At 46.9% G+C, this 22,724-nt stretch overlaps 1 protein-coding gene across 2 annotated transcripts in view; it reads left to right on the top strand.

The window, feature by feature from the left end:
* Positions 1-22,396, top strand: part of LOC132876098 (uncharacterized) — a 50,050-nt gene extending 27,654 nt beyond the window's left edge. The window contains exons 6-7 of one of the 2 annotated variants that reach the window (XM_060913358.1): positions 21,493-21,562; positions 21,770-22,396. In XM_060913358.1, the coding sequence (XP_060769341.1) occupies positions 21,493-21,562; positions 21,770-21,968 (269 nt within the window). In that variant the 3' untranslated portion in view covers positions 21,969-22,396. Of the gene's footprint in view, positions 1-12,671; positions 12,725-21,492; positions 21,563-21,769 lie in introns of those variants that run through there. The other variant, XM_060913362.1, reaches the window with a different exon arrangement.
* The last annotated feature ends 328 nt before the right edge of the window (positions 22,397-22,724 follow it).

The following is a 22,724-nucleotide window of genomic DNA, read 5'->3' as shown; positions in this document are numbered from 1 at the left end:
GTCAGACAGATTGTGTACAAATGGAGGAAATTCAAGACCATTGTTACCCTCCCCAGGAGTGGTCGACCAACAAAGATCACTCCAAGAGCAAGGCGTGTAATAGTCAGCAAGGTCACAAAGGACCCCAGGGTAACTTCTAAGCAACTGAAGGCCTCTCTCACATTGGCTAATGTTAATGTTCATGAGTCCACCATCAGGAGAACACTGAACAACAATGGTGTGCATAGTAGGGTTGCAAGGAGAAAGCCACTGCTCTCCAAAAAGAATATTGCTGCTCGTCTGCAGTTTGCTAAAGATCACGTGGACAAGCCAGAAGGCTGTTGGAAAAATGTTTTGTGGACGGATGAGACCAAAATAGAACTTTTTGGTTTAAATGATAAGCGTTATGTTTGGAGAAAGGAAAACACTGCATTCCAGCATAAGAACCTTATCCCATTTGTGAAACATGGTGGTGGTAGTATGATGGTTTGGGCCTGTTTTGCTGCATCTGGGCCAGGACGACTTGCCATCATTGATGGAACAATGAATTCTGAATTATACAAGTGAATTCTAAAGGAAAATGTCAGGACATCTGTCCATGAACTGAATCTCAAGAGAAGGTGGGTCATGCAGCAAGACAATGACCCTAAGCACACAAGTCATTCTACCAAAGAATGGTTAAAGAAGAATAAAGTTAATGTTTTGGAATGGCCAAGTCAAAGTCCTGGCCTTAATCCAATTGAAATGTTGTGGAAGGACCTGAAGTGAGCAGTTCATGTGAGGAAATCCACCAACATCCCAGAGTTGAAGCTGTTCTGTACAGAGAAATGGGCTAAAATTCCTCCAAGCCGGTGTGCAGGACTGATCAACAGTTACTGGAAACGTTTAGTTGCAGTTATTGCTGCACAAGGGGCTCACACCAGATACTGAAAGCAAAGGTTCACATACTTTTGCCACTCACAGATATGTAATATTGGATCATTTTCCTCAATAAATAAATGACCAAGTATAATATTTTTGTCTCATTTGTTTAACTGGGTTCTCTTTATCTACTTTTAGGACTTGTGTGAAAATCTGATGATGTTTTAGGTCATACTTATGCAGAAATATAGAAAATTCTAAAGGGTTCACAAACTTTCAGGCGCCACTGTATATATATATATATATATATATATATATATATATATATATATATATATATATATTTTTTTTTTTTTTTGTGGATGTGCCCATATAATATAAAGAACATTACACAGTGGCGCAAAGATATGAAGTTTATCTTGTGTTGAAAATATTTTCACTCATTCATTTTGATCACTCGTGAATATATTCACCACTCAAAGATAAACTTCATATTTTCACACGTATGTAATATCCTCTATGAATGATATTTTTTCTACATTTCAGACATTTACAATTAAAAAAAGAAAGAGTAATATGTTTTATATACAGTCATGTGAAAAAGAAAGTACACCCTCTTTCAGTTACATGGCTTTACCAATCAAGACATAACAAAAAAAAATCATCTGATCCTTACCAGGTCCTAAAATTATGCAAATCTAACCTCAGGTGTAAAGCAACACACAACATATTCCACCATGTTATTATTTATTTCACAAAAATTAAGTGGGCGGCACGGTGGTGTAGTGGTTAGCGCTGTCGCCTCACAGCAAGAAGGTCCGGGTTCGAGCCCTGTGGCCGGCGAGGGCCTTTCTGTGCGGAGTTTGTATGTTCTCCCCGTGTCCGCGTGGGTTTCCTCCGGGTGCTCCGGTTTCCCCCACAGTCCAAAGACATGCAGGTTAGGTTAACTGGTGACTCTAAATTGACCGTAGGTGTGAATGTGAGTGTGAATGGTTGTCTGTGTCTATGTGTCAGCCCTGTGATGACCTGGCGACTTGTCCAGGGTGTACCCCGCCTTTCGCCCATAGTCAGCTGGGATAGGCTCCAGCTTGCCTGCGACCCTGTAGAAGGATAAAGCGGCTAGAGATAATGAGATGAGATGAGATGAAAAATTAAGTGAAAATGCAGAATTCATGTGTGAAAAAGTAAGTACACCCCATGATTCAGTAGCTTGTAGAACCACCTTTTGCAGCAGTAACTTGAAGCAGTCGTTTTCTGTATGATTTTATCAGTCTCTCACATCATTCAGTGCGTTTACATGCACATAGAGAAAATCAAATTTCTGCCATAGCTCAACTGAAATCGAAATTCTAAATACCATGGAAACACCTTAGCTCGGCTGAAATCGAACCGAACTGGATTTCTCATAATCGAGCTACGTGACCTAGATTATGCGATTGTAGCCGAGCTACTTAGTGCATGTATACCCTATCGAGCTACGTAGTCAAGCTACTTACTTCAGCACTGCCCCTTCCGGAAGTGACGAGTGACGAGACCACAAGCGGGAAACACAACAGCCTCGGTCGGCATGACAACAGTAGTAGTAGCGAGCAGCAGAAGAGGTCAGGAGGAACAAGGAACAATCTTCTCTCTCTCGATGTTGCTGTCCTCATCGTTGTTCTTCTTGTGAACACGGAACTGATAACTTTGTTTATACTTTTGAATAGCTCTTCTTCATGACGACAACCGGAAGTGTACCAACACGATGGGGCGTGTAGCGCCACCTGTGGCTCGGGTGCACAGTGTACCTCACACAATAGCTCGATTTCCTTGTGTGCATGTAGGATTGGATTTCTCTGGCACCCCTGCTGGGACCCTTAGCTCGATTACCGACAGTAGCTCGATTTGGATGTGCATGTAAACGCACTGATTGTGGAGGAATTTTGGCCCGCTCTTCCTGACAACATTGCTTCAGTTCATTCATGTTTGAGGGCATTTGTTTATGCACAGCTCTCTTAAGGTCCAGCATTTCAATTGGGTTGAGGTCTGGACTTTGACTTGGCCATTCCAACACCTTGATTCTTTTCTTTTTCAGCCATTCTGCTGTAGATTTGTTGATGTGCTTTGGATCATTGTGCTGTTGCATGATCCAATTGCAGCCAAGCTTTAGCTGTTGGACAGATGGCCTCACATTTGCCTCTAGAATACTTTGGTATACTAAGGAGTTCATGGTTGACTCAATGACTGCAAGGTGACCAGGCCCTGTGGCTGCAAAACAAACCCAAATCATCACCCCTCCACCACCATGCTTGATGGTTGGTATGAGGTGTTTGTGCTGATATGCTGTGTTTGGTTTTTGCCAAACATGGCGCTGTGCATTATGGCCAAACATTTCCACTTTGGTCTCATCTGTCCAAAGGACATTGTTCCAGAAGGCTTGTGGCTTGTTCAGATGCATCTTTGCAAACCTAAGCTGTGCTGCCATGTTCTTTTTAGATAGAAGAGGCTTTCTTCTGGCAACCCTTCCAAACAAGCCATATTTGCGCAGTCCTTTTCTGCCATGAACTTTAACATTTAACATGCTAACTGTGGCCTGTAGAGTCCTAGATGTAGTTCTTGGGTTTTCTGCAGTTTCTCTGAGCGTTGCACGGTCTGACCTTGGAGTAAATTTGCTGGGACATCCACTCTTGGGAAGATTGGCAACTGTCTTGAATGTTTTCCACTTCTGAATAATCTTTCTCACAGTAGAATGATGGATTTCAAATTGTTTGGAAATGGCCTTATAACCCTTCCCAGACTGATATTGCTTCTCTAAGATCATTGCTGATGTCTTTCTTCCTTGGCATGGTGTTAACATACACCTGAGTGCTCCAGACCAGCAAACTGCCAAAACTTCTGCTTTTTAAGAGGTGGCCACACTTGCTGATGATCAATTAATCAAATTCATTTGCATACATGCCAACTTTTCAAAATTCTCATGGGGGAGAAAAGTGCGTGAACAACATATTCAATTGGACAAGGGTCTGATGCGCGGTTGAAATGATAAAAACAGTGGATCCCAATTAATTGCAAACCATTTGAAATTTATACAGTTAAAGAGTTTTTGAATTGTTGATATTGTTCTATCAATTACTATAGGTTGTGGGATTCATGTATCAGGCATGAGAGAGCTCAGGGTGAAAAATCTGAAATAATACTCGTCTTGAATTTTAATATACAGTGGGGCAAAAAAGTATTTAGTCAGCCACCAATTGTGCAAGTTCTCCCACTTAAAAAGATGAGAGAGGCCTGTAATTTTCATCATAGGTACACTTCAACTATGAGAGACAGAATGGGGGGAAAGAATCCAGGAAATCACATTGTAGGATTTTTAATGAATTAATTGGTAAATTCCTCAGTAAAATAAATATTTGGTCACCTACAAACAAGCAAGATTTCTGGCTCTCACAGACCTGTAACTTCTTCTTTAAGAGGCTCCTCTGTCCTCCACTCGTTACCTGTATTAATGGCACCTGTTTGAACTCGTTATCAGTATAAAAGACATCTGTCCACAACCTCAAAAAGTCACACTCCAAACTCCACTATGGCCAAGACCAAAGAGCTGTCAAAGAACACCAGAAACAAAATTGTAGACCTGCACCAGGCTGGGAAGACTGAACCTGCCATAGGTAAGCAGCTTGGTGTGAAGAAATCAACTGTGGGAGCAATTATTAGAAAATGGAAGACATACAAGACCACTGATAATCTCCCTCGATCTGGGGCTCCACGCAAGATCTCACCCCGTGGGGTCAAAATGATCACAAGAACGGTGAGCAAAAATCCCAGAACCACATGGGGGGACCTAGTGAATGACCTGCAGAGAGCTGGGACCAAAGTAACAAAGGCTACCATCAGTAACACACTACGCCGCCAGGGACTCAAATCCTGCAGTGCCAGAAGTGTCTCCCTGCTTAAGCCAGTACATGTCCAGGCCTGTCTGAAGTTTGCTAGAGAGCATTTGGATGATCCAGAAGAGGATCGGGAGAATGCCATATGGTCAGATGAAACCAAAATAGAACTTTTTGGTAAAAACTCAACTTGTTGTGTTTGGAGGAGAAAGAATGCTGAGTTGCATCCAAAGAACACCATACCTACTGTGAAGCATGGGGGTGGAAACATCAAGCTTTGGGGCTGTTTTTCTGCAAAGGGACCAGGACGACTGATCCGTGTAAAGGAAAGAATGAATGGGGCCATGTATCGTGAGATTTTGAGTGAAAACCTCCTTCCATCAGCAAGAGCATTGAAGATGAAACGTGGCTGGGTCTTTCAGCATGACAATGATCCCAAACACACTGCCCGGGCAACGAAGGAGTGGCTTCGTAAGCAGCATTTCAAGGTCCTGGAGTGGCCTAGCCAGTCTCCAGATCTCAACCCCATAGAAAATCTTTGGAGGGAGTTGAAAGTCCGTGTTGCCCAGCAACAGCCCCAAAACATCACTGCTCTAGAGGAGATCTGCATGGAGGAATGGGCCAAAATACCAGCAACAGTGTGTGAAAACCTTGTGAAGACTTACAGAAAACGTTTGACCTCTGTCATTGCCAACAAAGGGTATATAACAAAGTATTGAGATGAACTTTTGTTATTGACCAAATACTTATTTTCCACCATAATTTGCAAATAAATTCTTTAAAAATCAGACAATGTGATTTTCTGGATTGTTTTTTTCTCATTTTGTCTCTCATGGTTGAAGTGTACCTATGATGAAAATTACAGGCCTCTCTCATCTTTTTAAGTGGGAGAACTTGCACAATTGGTGACTGACTAAATACTTTTTTGCCCCACTGTAATAACAATGAAAGGGAAGTCTGATTTTTAGCTGAAAAATCTCCTGCCTGAATATTGTATACATACAGAGACCCACAGAAAATAACACAAGTGATGCTTTAGAAGAATGTTTATCATTTCTTAAAATAGTCACAGTGAATGAAAGTATTATTGGATTGCATCAAATGTGTTTTCCTTCTGTAAGCTCATGTAAAAATACAGAGAACTATAATATCATCTCATCTCATTCTCATCTCATTATCTGTAGCCACTTTATCCTGTTCTACAGGGTCGCAGGCAAGCTGGAGCCTATCCCAGCTGACTATGGGCGAAAGGCGGGGTACACCCTGGACAAGTTGCCAGGTCATCACAGGGCTGACACATAGACACAGACAACCATTCACACTCACATTCACACCTACGGTCAATTTAGAGTCACCAGTTAACCTAACCTGCATGTCTTTGGACTGTGGGGGAAACCGGAGCACCCGGAGGAAACCCACGCGGACACGGGGAGAACATACAAACTCCGCACAGAAAGGCCCTTGCCGGCCACAGGGCTCGAACCCGGACCTTCTTGCTGTGAGGCGACAGTGCTAACCACTTGTAATGGTTCAGCATTCGTGGGTGGAGCACAGAGGACGGCAGGACAGAGATCAGGTTTGACCGCACGTTTTATTGCAACACTTTTCAGGTTAACAATTACCGTATGTATGCACTTTTCAGATACACACACACACACTCAGCGTCTGGTTCAGCCAGAGCTCCTCTGCTCTCGCTCTCCCTCCTTAAGTAGGGCGCGGTCACTGGGAAGACACAAACACAGGTTAATTGCTCTCAGGTGTAGTGATTCTGCCACTCACCTTCCCTGACTCCGCCCTCCGGTCACAGACCAGCGCTTGACCACGCCCCCACTGCCACATAGCCCCACCGCCCGACTCAGGCCGGGCGGCCGTCCGGCCTGCAGCCGACTCCCCCCCCCCCTTGGCGGGAGAGGAAGTCCGCCACAACCATCTGCGCCCCCGGCCTGTGGACCACCTTGAAATTAAAGGGTTGGCGTGCCAGATACCAACGGGTGATCCGCGCGTTGGCATCTTTCATGCGGTAGAGCCACTGGAGGGGCGCGTGGTCCGAACAGAGAGTGAAAGGGCGCCCCAGCAGGTAGTACCAGAGGGCAAGGACTGCCCACTTGATGGCCAGACACTCTTTCTCTATGGTGCTGTAGCGCCCCTCACGCACCGACAGCTTCCTGCTTATATACAGGACGGGGCGGTCCTCCCCCTCCACCTCCTGGGACAAAACTGCCCCCAGCCCTCTGTCCGACGCATCGGTCTGCAACATAAAGGGGAGAGAAAAGTCAGGGGAGTGTAGAAGTGGCCCCCCACACAGTGCAGCCTTTACCTCTGAAAAAGGCCGCTGGCATTGCTCCGTCCACTGGACCGGATCTGGTGCCCCCTTTTTAGTGAGATTAGTCAGCGGGCTGGTGATGTCTGAATAATTAGGTATAAACCTACGATAATAGCCAGCCAGCCCCAGGAACTGTCTCACTCCCTTTTTGGTCTTGGGCCTCGGGCAGGCCGCAATCGCTGCGGTCTTATTAATTTGGGGACGCACCTGCCCGTTGCCCAAGTGGAAGCCCAGATACCGTACTTCCACCCGCCCAATCGCACACTTCTTTGGGTTGGCTGTGAGACCCGCTCGCCTCAGCGACCTAAGGACAGCCCTTAGGTGTTCCAAGTGCCTCGGCCAGTCATTACTATATATGATGATGTCATCAAGATAGGCGGCCGCATAGGTGGCGTGGGGGCGGAGGACCCGATCCATCAGCCGCTGAAACGTAGCGGGCGCCCCAAACAGCCCAAACGGAAGTGTGACAAATTGATGTAACCCAAACGGTGTGGAAAAGGCCGTTTTTTCTCGGGATAGTGGAGTCAAGGGGATCTGCCAATATCCCTTCGTCAAATCCAGTGTCGAATAAAAGCGAGCCGTGCCTAGTCGATCGAGCAGCTCGTCAATACGAGGCATTGGGTACGCGTCAAATTTAGACACCGCGTTGACTTTCCTATAGTCCACACAAAACCGGACCGACCCGTCGGCCTTGGGTACCAAGACCACCGGGCTGCTCCAGTCACTGTGGGACTCCTCGACGATGCCCATTTCGAGCATGGTCTGAAGTTCTTCCCGAACCACCTTTTTTTTGTGTTCGGGTAGCCTGTAAGGGCGGTTACGCACTACCACCCCCGGGGACGTCTCGATGTGGTGCTCTATGAGGTTAGTGCGACCGGGCAGGGGCGAGAACACATCCGAAAACTCGGTCTGCAACTGGGCGACCTCCGTGAGTTGGGTCGGGGAGAGGTGGTCTCCACAGGGGACCGGAGAGGTATGTGATGCCAATGTCCCTTTTTGAACCTCCGGCCCCAGCTCCGCCTTCTCCGGAACCACCGACACCAATGCCACGGGGACCTCCTCATTCCAGAGTTTAAGCAGATTGAGGTGGTAAATCTGTAGCGCCCCACCCCTGTCCGTTCGCCTCACCTCATAGTCGACGTCCCCGACTCGCCGTGTGACCTCAAAGGGTCCTTGCCACTTGGCGATCAATTTGGAGCTTGACGTGGGCAACAGTACGAGTACCTTATCTCCTGGTGTGAACTCTCTAAGGCGCGTACCCTTGTTGTACAGGCGGGCTTGCCGTTCCTGGGCCTGCCGCAAATTCTCCTGAGTTAGGTGGGTGAGCATGTGGAGTTTTGCGCGCAGGTCCATAACATACTGAATTTCGTTCTTACTTTGTGAAGGTCCCTCCTCCCAATTTTCCCGCAGCACGTCCAGGATGCCACGCGGCTTACTCCAATATAATAATTCGAACGGGGAGAACCCCGTGGAGGCTTGGAGGACCTCTCGCACTGAGAACAGCAAGGGTTCGAGCCACTTATCCCAATTACGTGCATCCTCACTTACGAATTTCTTAATAATATTTTTGAGGGTGCGGTTGAATCGTTCCACTAAATCGTCCGTTTGTGGGTGATACACGCTGGTGCGGATCGGCTTAATCCCCAATAACCCATACAGTTCGTGCAGTGTTCGTGACATAAACATAGTGCCTTGATCAGTCAGAATCTCTTTCGGGATTCCAACTCGGGAGATGACGCGGAAGAGTGCCTCTGCAATACTGCGTGCTGAGATATTGCGCAGAGGCACTGCTTCCGGGTATCGCGTTGCATAGTCCACCAGAACTAATATAAAGCGGTACCCTCGTGCTGACCGATCTAATGGCCCGACGAGATCCATCCCAATTCTCTCAAACGGGGTCTCGATTAACGGTAGAGGGCGCAAAGGCGCTTTTGGAATGGCCGCTGGGTTTACTAACTGGCATTCGCGGCATGCCATACACCACCTATGGACATCGCCACGAATCCCCGGCCAATAGAATCGGGCCATTATTCGGGCTAGTGTTTTATCCTGCCCCAAGTGTCCAGCCATGGGATTAAAGTGAGCCGCCTGGAATACCAATTCCCGGCGGCTCTTCGGAATTAAAAGCTGCGTGACTCGCTCTTTAGTTTGAGTGTCCTGCGTCACTCGGTATAATCTATCCTTCATAATCGCGAAGTAGGGGAAGGACGGGGTGGCGTTCGGCTGGAGCGTTTGACCATTGATTACTCTCACTTGGTCAAACGCATGCCGCAGAGTCTCATCTCGCGACTGCTCTAATGGGAAATCCGCGAGGGATTCCCCAATAGAGAGAGGAGGAGCCGGCGGCTCCTCACGCTGATGCAGAGATGGCATAGACGGCTCTGTGACAGCTGCTCCCGCCAAAGCGACACCGGGACCTCCCCCTGTCAAATGGCAGGACCCACTCTCTACTAGGTGTGTCATTAAACCCTGAAATCCCGGCCAATCAGTCCCCAAAATTAGAGAGTGGGTAAGGCGGGGATTAACCGCCGCCTTCACTATAAATTTTTCCCCTCTGAAAATAATGTGGACCGACACCAAAGGGTAGCGGTGAACATCCCTGTGCACACACAACACCTTCACCCCTTGTGCTCCCCCCAATGCCTCGTTTTGAACCAGGCTTTGGCGAATTGAGGTCTGATTACAACCAGAATCCACCAACACCTGATATGTAGCCCCTTGGATACTCACTGGTATGCGATACGCTCTGGCCCGATCGAGGGCGGCCTCTGGCGCATCGGGGATCCGAACCACCGCGCCCACTTCCATTGCCGTGCACTGCTGTTGAAGGTGGCACGGCTCCCCGCAGCGCCAGCAAACCAGCCCGGGCTTTCCCTCTGCACCGGTGATCTGGGGCTCACTCACCTGAGGTGGGGGAGAGACAGACACAGAAGGGAGAAATGGGAGGGCACCGCGGGTGCGGCGGGCCAGCTGGGGGGGTGCCGGCCCCTGCCTCCGCGGAGGGGGAATGGGGCGAGGACAGGACACAGGAGGGGGGAGAGAGAAGAGGAGAGAAGAGAAGATGCCATCTGCTGTCCTGCCGCCGGGACAGCCGCCAAATGGTCCTCCGCCAGCTTGACTGCTTGATCCAGCCACGCCGGGCGGTGGCACCGGACCCACTCCGCAGTTCCTGCTGGCAAGCGAGCGACGAACTGTTCCAGCGCCACCTGGTCGAGGATTCCTTCGGCGTCGCGGTTGTTGGCCCTCAGCCACCGCCAGCAGGCATCCCGGAGCTGCTGGCCAAACGTGAACGGCCGGCCGACTTCCTCCAAGCGCAGCACGCGGAAGCGCTGGCGCTGCTGTTCTGGAGTGCACCCTACGCGCTGGAGGACGGCCCGGCAGAGGTCCGCGTAGGCCAGTCGGCGGGGAGCTGTAGCGCGGCCAGCTGTGCTTCTCCCGTGAGCAGGGGGAGGAGGCGCGCCGCGCGCTGCTCCATCGGCCACCCCGAGGCTTCGGCGACTTGCTCAAAGAGCGTGATGAACGCCTCGGGGTCGTCCTGCGGGCCCATCTTGGTGACGGTGAGGGGAGACGGGCCCGCGGTAGGAGCGCTGGTGGGCCCCGCCGACGCGAGGAGGTGCTGGAACGCCTGGCGATCTTCTTGTTGGGCCAACACCAGGGCCTCGAACCGCTCTTCTTGCTCCTTTCGGAGGGTGAGTAGCGCCTGGTGCTGGCTTTGCTGGGCCGTGGCGAGGGCGTGGATCAGTTCAGCGAACGGGGAGGACTCTATGGGGCTGTGAGGCTGCTGTGCTCCAGGTCCCGGGTTCCGGCACCACTGTAACGGTTCAGCGTTCGTGGGTGGAGCACAGAGGACGGCAGGACAGAGATCAGGTTTGACCGCACGTTTTATTGCAACACTTTTCAGGTTAACAATTATGTATTCACTTTTCAGATACACACACACACTCAGCGTCTGGTTCAGCCAGAGCTCCTCTGCTCTCGCTCTCCCTCCTTAAGTAGGGCGCGGTCACTGGGAAGACACAAACACAGGTTAATTGCTCTCAGGTGTAGTGATTCTGCCACTCACCTTCCCTGACTCCGCCCTCCTGTCACAGACCGGCGCTTGACCACGCCCCCGCTGCCACACCACTACACCACCGTGCCGCCCCCTATAATATCATATTAAAAATTTATTTAATTTATATAAGATTTAACCAAAATAGTAACAAGTCAATTAAATAAATGGTGTACTGTCTTAGTACTACTAAAACGCATCTCTCTCACTAAACACTTTCCAACAGAATATTTAAAAAGCACGAGAAATACTATCAAAATCCTATCGGAATGCAGCAAAGGAATTTGCTCATTTGCAAACTTTGAAAGTTTTCAAACAAAATTTAAAAATGGCACTACAAATACTACCATACCATCAAAATATATTCCACAAAGAAATTCACTCGAATGCAAAATTTTAGTCCTACCAAAATACACTCAGTAGTAATCTTTCACTTCAAACCTCAAAACTCGATCAAAATCAATCACTTTCCAGATAATTCACTTGTAAACTTTCAAACATAAATTCAAAATAGCACTCAGACACTATCACACTATTCAAATACACTCACCAAACAAATTCTCTGTCATGCAAAATTTCACTAAACACTTCAGAAGTTGTATAGTTTGTTTCTGAAATGGTATGGAAGACGAGTTTAATTTCACACTCAAATGTCCATTATATTCTGATTTAAGGTATCTTTACCTTAAAATGTGTAACTGGCTGGTTGAACATTTGCTTATCCACGGAAATTCATTCTCCCATGCAACCTGGTATTTGCATTCATATTTTTGCCGTTTGGTATTGGGTTTAGTGGCCATGATGAATGACTGCTTGTAAAAAACGTCGGACAGCCTGGGTGAATCCTACATTACAGAAGTGACTGTCATTCTGTTCGTTGATTTTTAACCAATCAGTTGACGCCAGCAGTGTTTCTCATACGATTCTGATTGGACATAATTGGGAGTATTTTTAACTTGGCAGTAGGGATTTCCCCAAACTGGGAGATTATCCAGTTTTTAACAAATACGATCGGGAGGCAGGAGATGGAGGCTAAAATCGGGAGCCTCCCACCGAAATCAGGAGGGTTGGCAAGTATGCATTCGATCAGCAGCACCTGGCTGCTAATTGCCTTCATAATTTCTATGGAAGCAGTAAGTGTGTACTTAATTTTTCACACACTGCTACTGCATTTTTGGCTTACTTTGTGTTAAATAAATAATGACAAGGTGAATATGTCATGTGTTATTGGTCATCTGAGGTTGTATTTGCCTAATTTTAAGACTTGGTAGGGACCAGATGATTTTTTTATTATGTCCTGACATTTAAAACCTAGACTTGAAAGAGGGTGTACTTTCTTTTTCACATGACTGTAAGTACTGGAGATACCGGCGATTGAATCTATAAATCAGCAGTGTTCAAAGTCAGGCCTCAGAGTCAAATGTGGCCTGTGGACAGATATTAACTGATCTGTGGCTTCAATATTAAGGCCAATTACTATCCTGGTAAAGTCCTTTAGAAATAATAATAATAATAATAATAATAATAATAATAATAATAAGTGGAAATACTGCACAGTATAACTTGTTTGAAATTGTGATTATTATAACAGATGAAATTCAGACGGAAGGCAGAAAGTGAAGAATTTATATACGGCATAAAAAGTGAGTACATTAAAGGTTTGGATGAACTTGCATGCAGCAGGTATTGTCAAAAAATTGAAACACATATTAGGTGTGATCCGTACAAAATACAGAAAAGTGATTTTTTTTTCCAGGGCGGCACAGTGGTGTCGTGGTTAGCACTGTCGCCTCACAGCAAGAAGGTCCTGGGTTCGAACTCCGTGGCCAGCGAGGGCCTTTCTGTGCAGAGTTTGCATGTTCTCCCCATGTCCGCGTGGGTTTCCTCCGGGTGCTCCGGTTTCCCCCAAAGACATGCAGGTTAGGTTAACTGGTGACTCTAAATTGACTGTAGGTGTGAATATGAGTGTGAATGGTTGTTTGTCTCTATGTGTCAGCTCTGCGATAACCTGGCAACTTGTCCAGGGTGTACGCCGCCTCTCTCCTATAGTCAGCTGGGATAGGCTCCAGCTTGCCTGCGACCCTGTAGGACAGGATAAGCGGTTACAGATAATGGATGGATGGATTTGCTCAGTGAGGTGGTGATCAACATTACAAATAACCTCATACTCCAGACGTCCTACTACATGACTAGCCAGATGAAGTCGTACAAGAATTTAGAGGCTTACAACTATTTAGTGTGGAGCTGGGTCCACAAACTCTGAGCCAAAGCAGCACTGAACTGCCATCTTGTTTGTGAGTATTTTTTTTTAACTTCTATTTTAACTTAGGCAGCCTAAAGTATATATATTTAGACACTATCTAAAAGCAGTGCTCCCAATGAATGTAAAATGTGTGTGTAAGTAGCAGCTAAAGCTGTCACTCATTCATGTTCCGGGCAGAGCTGTCAGCCCAAGAAGGTGGATATGTTATTCTACAGACGCTCGCTTCTGTGTTTATATTCACCATGTGCCTCCGTCAGAAGTTTAGCACAGTATGTTATAAAGCTTTGCTGTCTGTTGTCCTGATATGTCATTCATACACAATGTAAAGTTTGTGTGCGGTGTTTATTGAGGGGTTTTTGTTTGTGTTCAGTGCATTGGTTGAACTGTGGTTTAGTACAAGACTTTGAGCGCAGATGCTAATGGGGCACGTTTGGCTAACTTGTAGAGGTTTGGTTGGTCCTTGGTTGAGCGGAACAAGGTGTGTAATGTTCAGAGCATAGTCTGTAAGTATTACCCTGCAAAATTGTGCATTTGTTTACAACCATGCTACATTAATAGTTTTTTTAGTTTTCACGGTGTACGGGGCTTGATGTCCCATGTTCGATGCTATACTCGTGTTCAAGAGGAATAAAACATATGAACCCATCAGAGACTCTCTGCTGTTGTTCTTAATGCTACAGGCTGCTACAGTGTTAGTAAATAATCCCACATTATTTTTTTAAAAAGCAAATTAAACATAAGTGCTGGATAAAAACCCATCTATCTTTATGTAAATAAAGATACAAATTTTGTTGTTCGATGGTCAAGTGTTTGAGATATGTTGCCTTGCACTTACAATTGAGTTCCATGTGGTGGTACACATACATCATACAAATGTTGTACAGTTGCCAAAGCCATCAAAAATCAGGTCGATGTATTACCATATTCTCTTGAGTATGGAGCTCTGCTATGAAATAAATAGTGGAGTGATATCTTGTTAATCGATCCTGAAATGCTACAGAAGAAACACCTAATGATGACGGCAAAGAGGGTTAATGTTGCCGGCCTCAGGCCTAGGGGTATCTGGGCCAGTGACAAACCTGCTGTACGGCTAATGAATTAAGTGCATTTAATGAATTCTCTGTAGTTTTGAGTTAAATTTCCTCATACACACTAACCCATACTCTACAAATCTACTAGCATTAGCAAGTTAGCATATAGCCCCTTTATCATGATTTACAGATTTTCTAACAAAATGTTTCATTGACCAACATGTACAAACGACCTCATAAGGTGCATGTTCCACTCTTAAAATCTAGCATGTGCACTATTTTTAAGGGATATTTACCAACCTGTGATACAGAATAGAAGAGACACACATTCAGCTGGTGTTAACTTCATTACAGGAGAATTTATTCTTCCTCTGTCAGTGTGTGATATTCTATACCACACAGCATAATGCGCCATCTAACAACCTGTTTAATATCACAAGTGTAACAAGTATAGCACAATGAAATTGGTCTTTAGTAACTGCTTAGTCACAGTTTCCCGCAGGCTTAGTCTTTGACAGGCAGCTGACAGCTTGGTGCCCTTCCTGCAGGGGCGATTTCTCAGAGACAACAAGGGAAGCCGAGCTTCCCCTAAAATTCTCTCCCCAAACTGCGCCATCTATGACGTTGAATTCTCATTAAAACAATAACTTGCATAACATAATTGTGGCAGTGGGGGCATGGTCAAGCACCGGTCTGTGACAGGAGGGCGGAGTCAGGGAAGGTGAGTGGCAGAATCGCGACACCTGACGGCAATTAACCTGTGTTTGTGTGTCTTCCCAGTAACTGCGCCCTATTTAAGGAGGCAGAGGGAGAGCTTCCCCGGACGAGACTGCAGTGTGTGTGTGTTTGTCTCTGTCTCCTGTTTGAAATTGTCTACTGAAAAGTGTGGCAATAAAGCCTGAATTGAATCCTGATCTCTGTCCTGCAGTCCTCTGTGCTCCACCCACCCATAGGGGACTTACCACAGTGGTGCTGAAACCCGGGACAGTGGAGCACCAACTCAGCAGCCCCATGGAATCCTCCCCGTTCGCCGACCTGGTCCACGCCCTCGCCACGGCTCAGCAAAGCCAGCACCAGGCGCTCGTCACACTCCAAAAGGAACAAGAGCGGCGCTTCGAAGCCCTGGTGCTGGCCCAGCAGGAAGATCGCGAGGCGTTCCGGCATCTCCTCGCGTCGGCGGGGTCCACCAGCGCTCCGGCTGCGGGCCCGTCTCCCCTCACTGTCACCAAGATGGGCCCGCAGGACGACCCCGAGGCGTTCCTCACGTTGTTCGAACAGGTCACCGAAGCCTCGGGGTGGCCGATGGAGCGGCGCGTGGCGCGCCTCCTCCCCCTGCTAACGGGAGAGGCACAGCTGGCCGTGCTACAGCTCCCCGCCGACCGCTGGCTGGCCTACGCGAACCTCCGCCGGGCCGTCCTCCAGCGCGTGGGGCGCACACCGGAACAACAGTGCCAGCGCTTCCGCGCGCTGAGATTGGAGGAAGTTGGCCGGCCGTTCGCGTTCGGCCAGCAGCTCCGGGACGCCTGCTGGCGGTGGTTGAGGGCCAATGATCACGACGCCGAGGGAATCGTCAACCAGGTGGTACTGGAACAGTTCATCGCCCGCTTACCAGCCGGAACCGCGGAGTGGGTCCAGTGCCACTGCCCGGCGTCGCTGGATCAGGCAGTCGAGCTGGAGGAGGATCATCTGGCGGCTGTCCCGGCGGCAGGACAGCAGATGGCAGCTTCTCTTCTCTCCTCTTCTCTCTCTCTCTCTCTCTCCCCCTCCTCCTGTGTCCCATCCTTGCCCCATTCCCCCACCGTGGAGGCGGGGGCTGGCACCACCCCAGCCGGCCCGCCGCACCCGTGGTGCCCTCCCGTTTCTCCCTTCTGTGTCTGTCTCTCCCCCACCTCAGGTGAGTGAGCCCCAGATCACCGGGGCAGAGGGAAAGCCTGCGCCGGTTTGCTGGCGCTGCGGGGAGCCGGGCCACATTCAACAGCAGTGCACAGCAATGGAAGTGGGCGTGGTGGTTCGGATCCCCGACGCGCCAGAGGCCGCCCTCGATCGGGCCGGAGCATATGGCATACCGGTGAGTATCCAAGGGGCCACATATCAGGCGTTCGTGGATTCTGGTTGTAATCAGACCTCAATTCGCCAAAGCCTGGTTCAAAACGAGGCATTGGGGGGAGCACAAGGGGTGAAGGTGTTGTGTGTGCACGGGGATGTTCACCGCTACCCTTTGGTGTCAGTCCACATTATTTTCGAGGGGAAAAATTTATAGTGAAGGCGGCGGTTAATCCTCGCCTTACCCACTCTTTAATTTTGGGGACTGATTGGCCAGGATTTCGGGGTTTAATGATGCGCCTAGTAGAGAGTGGGTCCTGCCATTTGACAGGGGGAGGTCCCGGTGTCGCTTTGGCGGGAGCAGCTGTCACAGAGCCGTCTACTTCATCTCCGCGTCAGAGTGAGGAGCCACCGGCTCCTCCTCTCTCTATTGGGGAATCCCTCGCGGATTTCCCATTAGAGCAGTCGCGAGACGAGACTCTGCGGCATGTGTTTGACCAAGTGAGAGTAATCGATGGTCAAACGCTCCAGCCGAACGCCACCCCGTCCTTCCCCTACTTCGCGATTATGAAGGATAGATTATACCGAGTGACACAGGACACTCAAACTAAAGAGCGAGTCACGCAGCTTTTAATTCCGAAGAGCCGCCGGGAATTGGTATTCCAGGTGGCTCACTTTAATCCCATGGCTGGACACTTGGGGCAGGATAAAACACTAGCCCGAATAATGGCCCGATTCTATTGGCCGGGAATTCGCGGTGATGTCCGTAGGTGGTGTACGGCATGCCGCGAATGCCAGTTAGTAAATCCAGCGGCCATTCCAAAAGCGCCTTTGTGCCCTCTACCGTTAATCGAGACCCCATTTGAGAGAATTGGGATGGATCTCGTCGGGCCATTAGATCGGTCAGCACGAGGGTACCGCTTTATATTAGTTCTGGTGGACTATGCAACGCGATACCCAGAAGCAGTGCCTCTGCGCAATATCTCAGCATGCAGTATTGCAGAGGCACTCTTCCGCGTCATCTCCCGAGTTGGAATCCCGAAAGAGATTCTGACTGATCAAGGCACCTCGTTTATGTCACGTACACTGAACGAACTGTATGGGTTGTTGTGGATTAAGCCGATCCGCACCAGTGTGTATCACCCACAAATGGACGGTTTAGTAGAACGGTTCAACCGCACCCTCAAAAATATTATTAAAAAATTTGTGAGTGAGGACGCACGTAATTGGGATAAGTGGCTCGAACCCTTGCTGTTCTCAGTGCGAGAGGTCCCCCAAGCCTCCACAGGGTTCTTCCCGTTCGAATTATTATACGGGCGTAAGCCTCGCGGCATCCTAGATGTGCTGCGGGAAAATTGGGAGGAGGGACCTTCACAAAGTAAAAATGAAATCCAGTACGTTATGGACCTGCGCGCAAAACTCCACACACACACTGCAGTCTCGTCCGGGGAAGCTCTCCCTCTGCCTCCTTAAATAGGGCGCGGTTACTGGGAAGACACACAAACACAGGTTAATTGCCATCAGGTGTAGCGATTCTGCCACTCACCTTCCCTGACTCCGCCCTCCTGTCACAGACCGGCGCTTGACCACGCCCCCACTGCCACAATAATATATGCCCAAGATTGTATTTATATTCATAACTATCCTGTAACTTATTTGAGTGATGTCTGACGAACTTGCAGTTCGCTACGAGAATCACCTTTGCTGCCAGGCTGTAACCAGCATTGCCAGATACTGCTGACGTTCTCCAGCCAAAATATGTTCAAAGCCCGCCAAAATGCACTTAAAACCTCCCAATCTGGCAACACACTGTAACCTTTCTTATTTCAATGGGCTCTATGGCTGGCAGCCGGGTTTCCGTTGCAGTCTATGAGAGGGCTCTGAATAGCCAATTTCGGCTAGTTGTTATTGGTTAAAATCGACAAAATCGTCACTTCCAGGGAAGCCGGGCTTCTCTGGGACTAAACGAGACAGTGGGAGGGACAAGAAGCCGGGCTGATGAAGGATTATTGGAGGTAGTGTTTGAAAGACATGAGGAGGGCGGGCTCTGTCGGCGAGGAACACGGAAGTATGATCAGTCAGTCCCTAGCGGATGTCGAGAAAGTGTAGTCGTGTGCCAAAGTGCTGTCCGAATTTCTTTTCATATAAACGTTTCTTCTCATTGATGTCTCTGTACATTACTCTGTAAATAAATGTAAATATTACTCGTTGTGCTCCGTTAACTTTCATCCATTCTATCAGTTTGATCATTCGTGAATTCACTCGTTTATTTCATTTGTAGTTCAATCTGGTTGTAGGCTAGCTTGAGCCTTATTGGGATCTGCAGTGCTAGCTGCTAACAGAAATTGGTGAAGTCTCTGGAAAGCAAAACCAGCTAGTATGACAGGGTCACAGACCATTTTCTGGAAAAGGAGCGGAGGGCAGAATTTGTGTATAAATAGTGTGCATCATATAATGTTCATGAATCTGAAGTGTGTATATTGTTCAGTAATGTTAAGAGAATGGTGGGCTCTGTGTTATAGGTTATACCTGGGTATAATATTCAAGGTTCTGTGTGTTGCGTAGCCTACCTGGTTATGAATTTCCAGACTGTGTTGCAGAAGATGTTCAAGGATGTGTTGCACAGCTGGGTGTTGTGTTAAAGACTCTGTGTTGCATATCAGGGTATGATGTTCAAGGCTCTTCGTTGAATAGCCAGTGATTTTTGGATGTTTGATATTTTTGATTAAGGATATGAGGCACTAGCCTGGCAAGCCAGACTATAGCATGAAATGTACAAGCAAAAATACTTCCTGCCACTAGGTAGGGTTGTCTAGTTCACTATGCTAATGGGGCACACCTTTCTATGCTTTGATATCCGGCCTACAGGTTTTACGATGAATGCGTAAAATGGGCTTCCCCTGTTTTAAAAACCAGCAGCCGCCACTGCCTTCCCAGCCACACTTGAAACAGTGGTTGCAGCTTGCAGTCCCTCAGTCTACACATGACTTGCATCTTCCCCTTGTGGCAGATTTGGATGGTTGCACGGTACTTACTGAGTTGGCTTGTAGTGACTCTGCAGTATTGACCATAGGGGTAAGAGCCTTCTCAGTAGTTTTTGCTAAGGCTAAAACATGTGCTGTCAGTTCATGTATAGCTGTGTGGTTTGCCTGGACTTCAGCTTGAGTTTGAAGAACACTGGCTTGAACTTCAGCAGGAGGCTGGTCTGCATGCCGTTTCTCCCCTTGTTGCGTGGCATTGACTGTGACTGGTTTTGTTTTGTGTGTCTGAGCTAGGCATGCCTGTCTCTCAACCTCTTCCCTAACTGATTTTGTCATTATCTCTAAGATAAAATCATCAGTTAGTCTACACTTGGGTTGATAATGAGAGGTTTAAGGTCTCGCCTCAAATATGCATATTTCTCACTTAACCCCTGATACAGTGAGTGAAGAAAAACTCCATGGACAAGTTTGCTATCATACTGAAACTCTGCACTGTAAAAAATGTAACTTGCAAAATTGTTGAGTGAAAAAAGGATTCTAAGTTGAATGAACAAATTTCCCTTCTAATTGTTCAAGTAACTAAAAAAACATAGTTGAGACGCCGTTCCTTCGCCACAAGTTCATAGGAATTGGAAAATTAAGTGAACTTATATATTCAAGTGCTGATTGACGCCCCTTAACCGATGCCACTGTGCATGCGCACTTCACAAGTTCAAAAGTTTCAACGGTCGGGTGGAGTGAGAAGTCCGTGGAAACTGACATGAGACGTTGTATAGGAGTCTAGACTAAGCTTTCCTCAACAGAGGCCAGGGAATTCCCTCCTTGTATGTCGGTATTTGTTTCTGTTTGTGTAATAATAGGCAAAGTGAAGTAGAACTTAAGTGTTGAGAGGTTTGTGTTAACTAAAAAATGTAATGCACACTAAATCATTGTAAAAAACAAACAAACAGTCAAGCCAACTTAAAAATGTAACGCAACCTGCTGCCAAAGGATTTTGAGTAAACTCAACTTAGAACCATGATGTGCCAACTTGCTCTTCTAAGTTAATTGGCATTATTATTTCAATTTATTTCAACTAAACAATTTGTTGGACTGAACTTCTAAAGTCAAGTCAACATAAAATACTCTTCTATGTGAACTTAAAAGAATAATATAGGGCGTCGTGGCTCAGGTGGATAAGGTGCCATACCATAAATCCAGGGACCCAGGTTTGATTCCAACCTGGTCATTTCCCAATCCCTCCCCGTCTCTCTCCTGCTCATTTCCTGTCTCTACACTGCCCTAGCCAATAAAGGTGGAAAAAGCCCCCAAAAAATCTTTAAAAAAGAATAATTTAGGATAACAATGTTTTTTGTGCCAACTTGCTTTTCCAAGTTAGTTGGAATGATTATTTCAATTTATTTCAACATCACAATTTGAATGCACTGAACTTGCTAAATAAAGTAAGGTCAACATAAAATACTCATCTGTGTCGACTTAAAAGAGCAAGTCAGCACAACTATTTGGCCCGGAGTTGAGTTTACTCAAAATCCTTTGGCAGCAGGTTGCGTTACATTTTTAAGTTGGCTTGACTAATTTTTTTTTTTTTTTACAGTGTGAGCTGCCTTGTTGGGAAGCAAACAGTACTCTGTTTTAGCCCCATTAACTGGTACATGAACTGTTGTGGACTTTCTCTGTCCTTTTGTTTTGTATTGCTAAGCTCCTGAAATAGCTCTGCACTACTCTTATCTCGTAAGTGTGCTCTGAGGAAATGCTTGAGCTCAGCTACAGTTAACCCATTTTTGGTCATCAGCATATCTCTGAAAGTACCAGGCTTGATTATCTTAAGGACAGTACGACTCACCTCTGCCTCTGTGAAAAGCTCCTCATCAATCTGTTTACACAATGAGCTGTAGCTAACATCAGAACCTGAGTCAGAAATCTGTCCACTGTGTATTTTGAATTCTCTACAAGGCAGTAATGTTGTAACATCAGTTAATTTTACCAAACCAATTACCTGATTAGCAACCACTGGTGTTAGTGCTGTCTTACTCGTTACTGCTGTTACCAATGCTGGTTCAGTCTCTGACTGGGAATCATTGTCATCTTCATCAGGTACTTGGCCATGTCCGTCAACTGTCAGTGGCAATTGCAGTTCATCAGTGAGGTCACGAAAGACAAGCAGGTGAGCCATTCCTTAGTCCACAAGACTCTTCAGTTGTTTACTTCTCAAAAAGTCAACAATAAAGTCAAAGAGTTCCACTTTGGTCGATTCCACACCTGGCAAATCTTCTTCCACCTCGTCTTGGCATGATACTGCAAGCTTGTAGAGTAGGTCTCTGTTGGCAGAACTGGCCAGCTGATGAAGATGTTGCTGGATGTTCTATCGCAGGTCTCGTAAAGCAGCCATCTCTGGATCTGGAGTCTGTTGCTTCATTAGTCAGCTCAGAAAACAGGAAATCAGGATCTCCCAGTTCTGGGATGACGAGTGCCGGTCCACCGAGATCCGCTCATCCTGGACGAGCCCCCAGTTGTTGCCGGCCTCAGGCCTAGGGGTACCTGGGCCAGTGACAAACCTGCTGTACGGCTAATGAATTAAGTGCATTTAATGAATTCTCTGTAGTTTTGAGTTAAATTTCCCCATACACACTAACCCATACTCTACAAGTCCGCTAGCATTAGCAAGTTAGCATATAGCCCATTTATCACGATTTACAGAAGATTTTCTAACAAAACGTTTCATTGACCAACATGTACAAACGACCTCATAAGGTGCATGTTCCACTCTTAAAATCTAGCATGTGCACTATTTTTAAGGGATATTTACCAACCTGTGATACAGAATAGAAGAGACACACGTTCAGCTGGTTTTAACTTCATGGCAGGAGAACTTATTCTTCCTCCATGTGTGTGTGTGATATTATTCTATACCATGCAGCAAACGCGCCATCTAACAACCTGTTTAATATCGCAAGTGTAACAAGTATAGCACAATGAAATTGGTCTTTAGTCACTGCTTAGGAGACAATAAAAATAAAATGTAAAAAAATATATATGGGTGTCTGTTTTTAAACACACAACTTATTTTAGTCATGAACTGTGCCCTAGTCCCATAATTAACTGTAATGTCTTTTAATTCCATTCTTTATTCCTGTATAAATTTTTAACCCTTTACATTAACAGTAGCTTCACGTTGTTTAATAACTACTGAATTAGTATATGGTGATAGGTAGCTAGCATCACTAAAGATAAATCTCCTGGTAGTTAAGTAGCTAGCTAGCTAAAACCAGGTAATAATATTGCAGATATAGCTAGCTGTATTTCGTGCGATATTACCACCCTGGTCT

The sequence above is a fragment of the Neoarius graeffei genome, chromosome 28 (genome assembly GCF_027579695.1).
Source record: "Neoarius graeffei isolate fNeoGra1 chromosome 28, fNeoGra1.pri, whole genome shotgun sequence".
Lineage (NCBI taxonomy): Eukaryota > Metazoa > Chordata > Actinopteri > Siluriformes > Ariidae > Neoarius > Neoarius graeffei.
Note: the sequence above shows the minus strand (reverse complement) of the source record. Positions and strands in the feature narration are given on the sequence as shown.